Source organism: Paralichthys olivaceus, chromosome 22 (genome assembly GCF_024713975.1).
Source record: "Paralichthys olivaceus isolate ysfri-2021 chromosome 22, ASM2471397v2, whole genome shotgun sequence".
NCBI classification, from domain to species: Eukaryota; Metazoa; Chordata; class Actinopteri; order Pleuronectiformes; family Paralichthyidae; genus Paralichthys; species Paralichthys olivaceus.
The window spans coordinates 2,625,842-2,636,569 of NC_091114.1; the positions used below are offsets into that span (position 1 = coordinate 2,625,842).

The 10,728-nt window shown below is 41.8% G+C and overlaps 2 protein-coding genes across 8 annotated transcripts in view; one reads left to right on the forward strand and one right to left on the reverse strand.

The window, feature by feature from the left end:
* The window catches only part of eml3 (EMAP like 3), a 47,925-nt gene extending 47,090 nt beyond the window's left edge, over positions 1-835 (reverse strand). The window contains exon 1 of one of the 2 annotated variants that reach the window (XM_069518424.1): positions 667-835. In XM_069518424.1, coding sequence (XP_069374525.1) covers positions 667-691 — 25 coding nt within the window. In that variant the 5' untranslated portion in view covers positions 692-835. The remainder of the gene's footprint in view (positions 1-666) is intronic. The other variant, XM_069518423.1, reaches the window with a different exon arrangement.
* Positions 836-2,921: 2,086 nt separating this feature from the next.
* Positions 2,922-9,353, forward strand: ecsit (ECSIT signaling integrator). Of its 6 annotated transcripts, none has more exons than XM_020100048.2 (8): positions 2,922-3,056; positions 3,375-3,565; positions 5,006-5,396; positions 5,587-5,810; positions 6,509-6,566; positions 6,863-7,011; positions 8,116-8,221; positions 8,319-9,353. In XM_020100048.2, exons 2-8 carry the CDS (start codon positions 3,425-3,427, stop codon positions 8,603-8,605), a joined length of 1,356 nt encoding a protein of 451 aa, XP_019955607.2. In that variant the 5' UTR covers positions 2,922-3,056; positions 3,375-3,424; the 3' UTR covers positions 8,606-9,353. The 6 variants fall into 6 exon arrangements, with proteins under 6 accessions (XP_019955607.2, XP_019955605.2, XP_019955604.2 ...); XM_020100046.2 differs by having other exon boundaries at positions 2,922-3,052; XM_020100045.2 differs by having other exon boundaries at positions 2,922-3,052; positions 3,405-3,565.
* Positions 9,354-10,728: the final 1,375 nt, after the last annotated feature.

The window sequence follows — 10,728 nt, forward strand, 5'->3', positions numbered from 1 at the left end:
CAGTTTCCTTTAACCCCCTGACAGCTCCATCAGCGCTGCACCTCTCTGAGCTTCACTCAGAAACACGGGGATTCTCTGCCAGTTGGTCACAAGAGAAGAAGTGAGTCCCGCCTCAGCTTCTGCTGCGGCTCATGTGCCAAGGTTAAGACAGCTGGAACCATCATGTCACCAGGATCCGCACAGTTACACGATACTGCTGGGATTTTACAACTGCGATCGATAAGTCCCGATCACTTTTTCACAGGGCGTTTCTTTCACATACATCTGAGCCGAAACACCCTCAGGACCCATGATTGAATCATGTGCAGCCACATTAACGCTCCAAAAGTCCTCCAGCACCAACATGGAAGGAAGCTGCAAACACTGCACGGCAACTTTTATGTATTTATTTAATTAATTCATCAAAAGTTTCAGGCACGAACGCACAGACGAACGAATCCGACGCGTTTGCCTTTTTGTCAAATGCTGTTCATCACGCCGTCTGATCGAGGTGCGTTCCCCGAACAGCGAAAACGAACAATTATGACAAATCCCTGCGACGCACTCTCGGCGAACTTTTTTTTTTCCCCTGCGTAAAGGATGTTAGCGCGGGTGTCCGATCACAGGCAGTCGGCAGACAATCATCGCTTGAGCACAGAACGCAGCCGTCGCGTGTTTGCCACTCACCCAAACTGTTCGTGGAGGAATTCATAATCCGAGGTGTGAACGGGAGGAAGTTTCTGAGATGTCAAGTCTGCGGCGAGGTGTTGTCCATGCTCAGAGAGGAGTGTCAGGAGTCACGCACCGCAGACATGAGTCAAACTGCCCGGTTTAATAACACACGCACCGGAAATGTGGGTCCTCGAAATAAAGCACGTGGTGTGGGTGCGAGTGCATTGCCTTCATCGACCGAACAAAAACAATCGAAATGCAACATGGATAAAAAATAAGAGAGCAAAGAAGAACGACCTTTGTGTAATCTGCGTTCTTTCACAAGAGACATAAACATATGAATTAAAATTAAAAAATGTATATAAAATAAAAAGCTGCAGGCCAACACACCCCTGTGTTGTTTCCTAGATTGCAATTCATTTTATACCATTCAAAGAAGCCCACACAATGATTTAACTGTCACAGCAAAACAACACAGAACAAAACTCAATCGACCCATTTCATTGTTGTTCCTCAATTTACGTTTTTGTTTATTGAACTAATACAAATACTTGTGGAAACATTCATAAACCGCACATGATGAAGATGAAGTGTTAAATAGTTCTGATTGATGAGGAAATAAATGCGTTTAACAAGGATCGTTAAGTTTGCCGGACACATGTACCGGAAGTGATTCCATCTAGCTTGACCCTTTTCGCGGTAAAGTCGCCGTGCACAGACTCATCGTGATTTTTTAAAACGCAGCGTGCGTTCCCTCCGTCCAACACGCGTACTCTCTCAGTCACCGTGGCTCAGCAGGTGTCAGAGTGTGTACAAGTACAAGAGGTTTCCAGCAACGACACAGCTGTCAGGCTGAAGTCGGCGGCTGTCAGAGTCCCGCAGCCCACGGTGACAACTGGCACCGTCCACGTGGAGTTTGTCGCCACCGCGCGGCGAGCTTGTGTCCTGCGCCGCCCACTTTAGTGCGGCTGCAATTCGAGTCAGCCTCCTCGGTCAGTTCCTGCTCATTGCATGAAAGCTTTCAGGAAGCACGAGGATGACGCACACATTTTCTGAATGATGGGAGACTGGTCTTCATGTCGCGAAGCATTAAATCTATTAAACTAAATTCAAACCGGTTTTTTTTTTAATGACAGGGAATTCCCAGGCGCAGTCGCAGACTAAACCAAATTACCTAATTTCCCTTTGGGGATGAATAAAGTAATCTATCTATCTAAAAGGAAGTGTGTCCCACTACTAAGTGCCTTGGTCAGTTCCATTTCCTGAGTTAAAGGCCCCAGAGTGTAACATTTAGGTGAAAGGGATCTATTGGCAGAAAGTGAATATACAATCATCCTAGTGATGTTTTCACTTGTGTGTTTCATCTAAATTGCACAAATTGTAATTTTCTTTCCCCTAGAATAAGCTCTTAATGTTTTATAACTTTATATTTACATGGAGGCCACCATGTTTTTTACAGTCGTCCAGACTGGACAAACTGAACACCTTTTGGGTTCGTGTATGACATCTGAAGTCTACCACAGGTTCTCTGTCATGTTTGTAAGGGGAGAGTGAGGTGAGGGGTGTTCAACTGCAACTTGCAACTTCACCACTAGATGTCACTAGATTCTACACACTGAACCTTTAAATAAGGGGCCACTGGGAATCGTTTGCTTCGGATCTGTCCATATCCACATCTGTCTTTGAGAGCAGATTTGCCCATTATCCTCATGGCATTTTTTTTTTTTTCTTTAAATACTTTCACACTTTACTTCTGCTTCCGGTCTAGGCTTAACTGTACTTTCTGTTCTAAATGAGAAATGAAAAAAAGGATTTATATGCAAAAGCCAAAATACACACATCCTGAGCTGCATTTCATTCTTTAGTACCAAAAGATCAAAATCAAAATTCAAAAAAGCAGTTTTGATTGTTTGTTTTTTTTTTTTAATTAATTCTGATACCACAAACGTTTTTGGTTTTGAAACAAATAACAGATTTAGGGTTTTATAGTTACAAATCAAACCAATGAGTATTTGTGCTCTCTAAAGTTGGAATGTAGAAACAACATGGGTGCTTCAAACTGTGCAGTTAACATACATGTTATTAATTATTGTAAGAACAGCAAGGTGACAGCTGTTTCCAGTAAAGAATGGTTTCACCAGAAATGCTATCAGGGACACCGAAATAAATAATAAATACAATAAATGACTGTTTAAACTATTTCAGTTAAATCTATGTGGATAAAACAACTCAGTAACATATTACAACAGTGATAGCGGAATCAATTTTGAGCAAATGTTTCTGTTGTTTGGGGGAAGAGAATGTGCGCAGGACCAGGAAGTGCTCACGGCTTTCCAACATGGCGGCGTCCACTGAGAGAGCTTTCTGAAGGAGACCTATTTCTTTCTTCATTCGTCGACTGGTTGGTACTGAGTACAGGATTAATACATATACACATGTTAGTACATAAATCATGTGATACTGAATATTGGTTTGTTATAATAAGGAGCCTGACTCTTCACTACCACTGACATGTCACATGTGGAACTTCATGTTTTGTGTTTCCTCCTCTCCTGACAACTATGTCTGGGTCACAGACGTTGGCTGAATAACGCTTATGAACAAATAAGAGCTAATTTTCTGTTCTGTTTGTATATTTTCATATTTAAACATCAGATCCAGCAGCTCTTCACTGTGTGGTCAGTATATTTACAGTTTCTGAACCCTGCACACGTCTTGTTCAGTGTCTCTGTGCTGCCCTGCCCCCCATGAAGGTCGCTGTGATGGTTCGGCCATGAAGTGTGTCCGCTGCCTGCTCCGGCTGCGGAGCCTCAGACTGGTGGGTCAGTCAGCCCGGTCTGCTGCCCGGTGTGGTGCGCCGCTGCAGTCAGCCTCCTCCGCTCAGCCCAGTGTGCTCCACCAGAGCCAGCAGCAGGTCAGCTTCACCCCCTGCACACACACACACACTGTTCAGCTCACTGCACGAGGATGACGCACACCTTTTCTGAATGATGGGAGTCTGGTCTTCATGTCGCAAAACATTAAATCTGTTTTACTGAATTCAAGCCTTAATTACATGGAGTTCGCAGACCAACAAGGAATGTGTCCCACTACCAAGTACTGCAGGTGTGGCTGTCCAAAGCCAATGTCTCTTACTCCTCCTCTGTGTTAAAGAAAACACATGGGTGAGACACGGTGTTGCTCCAGGAGACATGGTCCTTCACCCTGAACACACACACTGCAGTGTATTTAGACTCTATCTCACCCACCATCCTGTTTACTCACTAGAGCACTGAATGTGGATGAATCATCCACCGCTGAAAATAGAAGCAACCAATTGACACAGACAGAATAGAGGAGTCAGAAAGTGTTTGGACACAGTCACATTGTTAGTCCGAGTCTTCACACGGGATTTGTTGAGAATAGGAAAAATAATAGATTTTTATTTAACTTCTTAAGGGCTGTTTTTTTTTTCCCCAGAGCTAGTTTTCATGACCATGTCAAATGCAAATCAGTTTATATTGATAATGAATGACAACACTGGGAGGTGGAGTGAAATGCCAGGTCTTCATAGAGAGGAAGTGTCACTGAAAAACAGGGATACTGCTGCGTATTTTCGTTCAGCCTCCAAGAGGACTTTTATAGGGTCGCATTCTGTTGTTGCCGTCAAACGTTCGACAAATAGTTGCAAGCTCTGGTCAGAATGAAATACTTAATGACTGATTGGAATTTATTATCTGTCTGAGCAGTTTGTCAGACGGTGGGAAAATTTGCCACAGACGTCCAACAGGGAGGTCACATTGAGACCCTGTTTTCATTCTGTCTGGAGAGGACTGAGTTTATATTCACACTGTCAGATGTCTCCTTCAGAACCAAACTTCAAAAAATAGTTTTTAATAATCAAATACAAAGCAGGCTATTTTCTGATATTTAAAAGTGGCTACAACATTATGGCAGACCCTAATAATTTCAGATTATATCTTCAATATCTAAACTGAGGATTTAAAATTCTCTAACCCTGTAGTCTAAATGTTTTGTTATCTTTGATAGAGCCAAAAATTATCAGGACAAGTTATGGTGTCATTCAAAATCAGCATTTAAGGGTTTTAAAAACTCTGATAAGTTTATCAAATGCTGTTAACTGTAAACATTTTAAATTAATGTTCCTTATTTGTGTTTTATTAAGTAGGTGTATGGTTTTTTTTTGTAAATTTGTGTTACTTGCTGAGTGACATTCCCACTGATATCTTTCTTTCCTCTTTTTGCTCAAATATCATCTTAGTTTTCAGTTCACTGCAGATGTTGGTTACACTGTACTGTTGTTTTGGATGCTCCTGCCTCATATGCATGTAAACAGATACAAATGATCTTGTAGGTGCTGAGACATTTCCACGCCAGCCCAGCGTGCGCCAAGAGTCAGCCTGAACCTGTGGACAATGAGAAGAGGGACAAGTCTCTGATCACCGACGATGACCTTTTCGAGCGGGTGGCTAAAGATGCCAGGACCAAAGCTACGTTTAACAAGGTGCTGGACGTCTTCATCAAGAGAGACATAAGAAGGCGGGGCCATGTGGAGTTTATCTACGCTGCCCTGAAGAAGATGCCGGAGTTTGGCGTGGAGCGAGACCTCGCCGTCTACAACAAGCTTCTGGATGTTTTTCCCAAAGAGGTGTTTGTGCCCAGAAACTATATCCAGCGAATGTTCAACCACTATCCTCGACAGCAGGAGTGTGGAGTGCAGTTACTGGAGCAGATGGAGAACTATGGTGGGTATCTGTTACAAGATTCAGTCTACTGAGCCTATTCCTGGAATTCTTTGGAATTTAGACCGTTACTCTAGACAGGGAAAGATCTGGATACATTCTCTCAAGATGTCAGGGAAATATACTGTATATACATTTTACAGGAATTTACAGTGTCTAGTGTATAACTTCATTTTAAATTGTTGTATTCCAGGTATTATGCCCAACATGGAGACCAAAGTCTTGCTGGTTCAGATTTTTGGAGAGAAGAGCCACCCCATTAGGAAGTATCAGCGCATCATGTACTGGTTCCCCAAGTTCAAGCACATAAACCCCTTTCCCATCCCCCATCAGCTGCCGGAGGACCCTGTGGACCTGGCTCGCTTCAGTCTGACTCGCATCGCTAACGACCTGGACGCAAAAGTTACCGTCTACCAGGTACAACTGTTTTGACTTTGATGTCTGTGGGTCCAGGATGTGTTTGACCTAGCTTAGCTTAAAACGGCTAGGCTGGTTCCGTTCAAAGTCCAATTTTACACATGTGTGGCAAGAAACAGTAAATGAACCTAATAATCTGTGTTTATGTCTAAATTTGTATACATGTATACAATGATCATCTAAGGTACAGCAAAGACACGCAGTCAATTTGAACTCTAAGGAGGACAAGGGTCTTTAGAGACCGAGAATATCCTTTTACCTACTCCGATGAGTATCTTTATGAAAGATATACATTCTCATCGGGGGAATGATTAACTTCTGTGAGCTGCTGGAGCAGAATATAACCAACCCGACGTGTAGGAGCACTCTCTACGTTTCTTACTTGTTATTTACTGGGTAGGTTGAGCTTGCTTCATAGTACAGGCCCCTGGAGTCAATGAAGGCAGACTAGGAGTGTGCTGGAGTTTCTTTGATTTATAGAAAAGTTAACAGCCAAAATGCTGTTCATAAGAAGAATCTGCTGATGTGAGCCACATATTTATTTTCTTTTTCTTTCTTTTTTTTACTATATCAAACCTTATTTCATTGTGAAGCTGCGTGCACTCAGCCACTGTTTATTATATCGTATTTTCGTTGTCATCAATCAAATCCTCTTTGCAAAAAATGAATAACGTCTGTTCCTTTGTTCTTCCCACCAGCTGCCCTGTACAGATGTTACAGTGAGCGGAGAAGAAATAACACTCCCACATATCGTAGGTATGGAAGCAACTCGTCTCAAGTTTGACCATTGAGCCTTATACTGAGCTTTATAAGATTCCCAGTCTTCATTAACTTGTGTTCAAGATCGCTTAAGTCAAGGAATATAATATCTCAACATATATATTATATGATATATGTATTCTTTGACACATAATACCAGTTTTTTTTTTCATCTTAGCCATGGAAAGTATTGAAAACAATTTTTAAATGAATACAGTGGTGGGGTCAAATCCATATAGACCTGGACTGTACCTCACTGCCTTTTTTTCCTCATCTTCCTGCTCTGTCACCAGGGACCCAAAGCTCCAGCCAAATGGAGCTGCTGGCCAAGCATAACCCGAGCAGGCCTGTGTTTGTGGAGGGCCCCTTCCCCCTGTGGCTGAGAAAGACGTGTGTGCACTACTACATCCTCAGAGCTGACCCCATACCGCCTGATGAAAAGGTGGGGAAACCCGGTTGTCACGCACGTTTTAAGTAAATCGCAGTAGAAATATTATTGCACTTACTGTTGAGTAAAGTCAGTGTTAAATAGTACCGTATTTCGAATATATTTAATAAATGATTTTATCATCTTTGAGGGAACATAAAAAAATACACTACACTATGATTTCTTACATTTTGAGTAGATGAAATCCATTATTTCATAAAACCTGAATTCATGTCATTGTGTAACATCTTGTGAAACATCAGATCAACTAAATGTCCTTTTTTTTTTAGATTATATCCTTTTTAATTGCATGTAATGACTATAATTTCAGCACAAACCAGGATCTGCTGGACATGTGTTCTGGGAAAACACTGAAAATGTAAAATCCTACTACTATTACAGAGTTGTACACAAGTCAGGGGCCTCCACTGTATATTCAACCCTCACAGTTATATTCAGTACAGTAGTATTGCTGTGAAATATTTTGCAGTCACCAGTGGCAACTTAAATATGAGACCTTTCTTGGCTGAAGTAAAGCTTTTTCGTAACTTTCCTCTGTCATGGTGGCTGTAGCTGAGAGCGGTATTGGCAAAGCATAAAGAAACGAAACACATTCCCCCAAGTGCTGCTCATTGTGGGAACTGTTGGGCTTCTCTAAGGTCTCGACCTTACTATGTAGAGCACCTTGAGACAAAGTGTTTTGTGTTATACAAATAAAATTAAATAGAAATTGAAACATTTAAACACAGCACTATTTACTCTCCCCATTTCATTGAAAAACAAAACAATTAAATCAGTTTAAAAAACATGTGTAGGTAATAAAGACCGTTTTTAAAGCTCAGTCGAAACAGTAAAGACTATGGCGTGTTGTTTGACCAGCTTAATGAATGAATGTTGATTATCTGTGGCTCACTAAACTCCACAGCTGCATTTGTCTCAAGAGCTGGAGACTTTGATGGACGTGATAACAGCCTCGTGTGCCCTCTCCTCTCAAAACAGATTCCCTGATCGTTTTCTTTTGTTTCCCATTTAGAACTGCGTGACTGATTTAGTAGCTCCACTGAAGTCTGCTGTGGTTATTTTTCAGTAACTGAGTTGTATCTGTGTTTCCCTCCTCAGGTCGAGGAGCCCTATGATCCAGAGCGATGTCTGGACTATCCTCTGCAGTTAGACCTGGATTTGGACCGTGACCTCGGAGACGAAGAGAGCTTTGATGTAGAAGAATGTAAGAGATTTACAGCCTTCCATGTGGTGCTCTTACTTTAAAGCAACCATTGTTTTCGTTGTGTAATTCAGCTCTTGTATGTGTGTTGTGTGTCCAGTGGACGAGGGCCCGGTCTTCGCCCTGTGTATGACCAGTCAGGGAGACCAGGCCACCCTGAACCAGTGGATCTCTGGCCTCCAGCAGAACAACCCCATACTGGGTCAGGTCCCCACTCTGTTTCGTCTTGACGCTGGGCCCCGGGAGCTGCAGGAGTCAGCTGCCACAGAGTCAGGTCACTCCCACAGGCCTGAAGCAGAGACCATAAAAGAAGAGTCACGGCATGAAGAAGAACCTGAAGTTATAGTGGAAGAGGAGCTAAGGAGGAGCCAGGGGATAAAACAGTGAACAGCAGTCAAACTGGCTAAATAAATCATGACATACTGTCCAGGCTGGGTAAGAACTGAACTTGTGGGAGGCACAGGTTTGATAAACAAGGCAAAGCTGCAGAACCTCAGAAGGACTCTTAATAATGTTGCTAAGATCCAGGAGTAAAAAAAAATGAATTAAAACCAAACTGTGCTTCTCCATTGTTTTTTGGGCTCATTGTTGGGGTCACAAGGAGTCGATCTAAGGTGAGGTTCTTTTAAAATGGCAAAAACTATTTGTCAGTCTGTTCTTAGTTCCTTGAGTATCCATTTAAACATGCAACTTTGTGTGTCACATGCAGCTGTCATGTGACACCAGTTGAGCTTCAGTTATTGTTGACACACAACAATGAACTGAGCTGAAAAAGCAAATGGTGGATGGACCGTGTTAAAAGTGCTTTTCACTACAAGCCACATTCACCCATTCACACACCATATGCCCCCGAGCTGCAATGTAGCAAGACTTATTTTTTGTTGTTGTCCTCCATCTTCATTCAAGTAATATTGCACAACATGGTTCCTCGTGGGCATTAGTGCAAAAAGTTAACATGCGAACACATTTTTCAGCTATGTAGATATCAACACACAGTAATTATGGAATATAAATCCAAAGTATAACACAAAGCAACAACACAGTAAATGGGTAAAAGTAATAGGACAATTTATTGTTAAAATAAATACTGTAATTTATTCCCAAATACCTGGAAATAAATAAATTCTGAGATTGGGCCTTGTATTCATCTTTTGATCTGGAGTGTGCAACGAAAACAATGGAGCTGCCCTCACTGTTCCACTAGTCCTGGTGGGGGGGTGTATGTCATCATATATGTTGTATCATAGTAGAAGGAATAATAAATTACCTGGGAATTAAAAAATGAATCAAATAAAACAATAATCAACACTAACAGTGCACCGGTGCAGCCACAAGTCTCTGCAGTCCAGCAATTAGCGGGACTAATATCCACAGGCCGACAAGCACTGAGGCCACTTTCTGATTCACAAGGAATCTGGTGAGAACTGAAGTACGCTGCCAGAATCTGCAACATCAGAAATGATGCGAGGCAGAACCAGATTAATGCATCAACACTGAAGCTTTAGTTTGATAGAGCTCCCCAGAGATGGCTGACTTCAGCTGCTCCCAACTCTAAAAGATATTTTGCCGAATAATAAAGAACAGTGAAATGTTGAGTGTGAGTTAAATCATAAGCAACACAGGGTACTCTCTTATCGTAGACACACCATTTGAAGAGTTTTAAAATTCTGGGGATTCCACAGGACTTTACCACCTTCTGCCATATTTTTATTTTGACAGTTACAGATTTTTGAATCTCTTTTAATTGGACTGTCAGTCCCCTATCTGCAATTGTGGCTTGTGAGGGTAACATTTTCCATTTGGCCTTGTATTCTGAATTGCACCAATACAGCATTGGGGTTAACTCTGCAGAAAAGAAACAGCTTCTTAAACATCGAAGTGCCATTCTTCCTTTTTCAACCTGTGGGATATTAAATTGGATTAGTGGTTTCCTCCCTTGCCAAATAAATCGAGACATCCTTCTGCTAAATTTCTTGGAGATTCATTAAGTGGTTTTTTTTGTGTAATCTTACTTACAAACAAATAAACCAACCAACAAATAAACAGACAGGTTAAAGCTCATCTTGGACTGAGGCAATTGCCTTGATGCATGTGCTTACTGAGAAATTTATCAAATTTGATGACAAGGGCAAAATCATTCCGCTCAACATCTGGATTAAAGCTGCAAATAAATTGACTGTGTGGTGAGATCATTTATTCCAACGCCTCTAAACTGTTTAAATGAAAACGCGACAATAAAATCTTCATTAGATATTTTGACCAAACTGAGACACAGGGTTTATAAAAGTTGGATGCATTTACTGTTATAATGCTTTATATTTAAAGTGTTTTCTAGTCTAGTGAGCATCTACATGCACCAGTGTATCTTGCCCAAGGACACTTTGGCACGCGTAATGGGGGAGATGGGGATTGAACTGCCGACCCTCTGGTGTGAAGTGCGGTGGGACCAAATGCTTCTGTCTCATCTGACCTCCCATCAGTTTTATGTGGCCACGACAAAGGAATGATTG

Coding starts and splice junctions, on each gene's coding strand:
- ecsit (XM_020100048.2), top strand. CDS start 3,425: ATGAAGTGTGTCCGCTGCCTGCTCCGGCTGCGGAGCCTCAGACTGGTG. Junction 5,397..5,586: donor GGAGCAGATGGAGAACTATG/GTGGGTATCTGT, acceptor GTTGTATTCCAG/GTATTATGCCCAACATGGAG. Junction 6,567..6,862: donor AACACTCCCACATATCGTAG/GTATGGAAGCAA, acceptor CTCTGTCACCAG/GGACCCAAAGCTCCAGCCAA.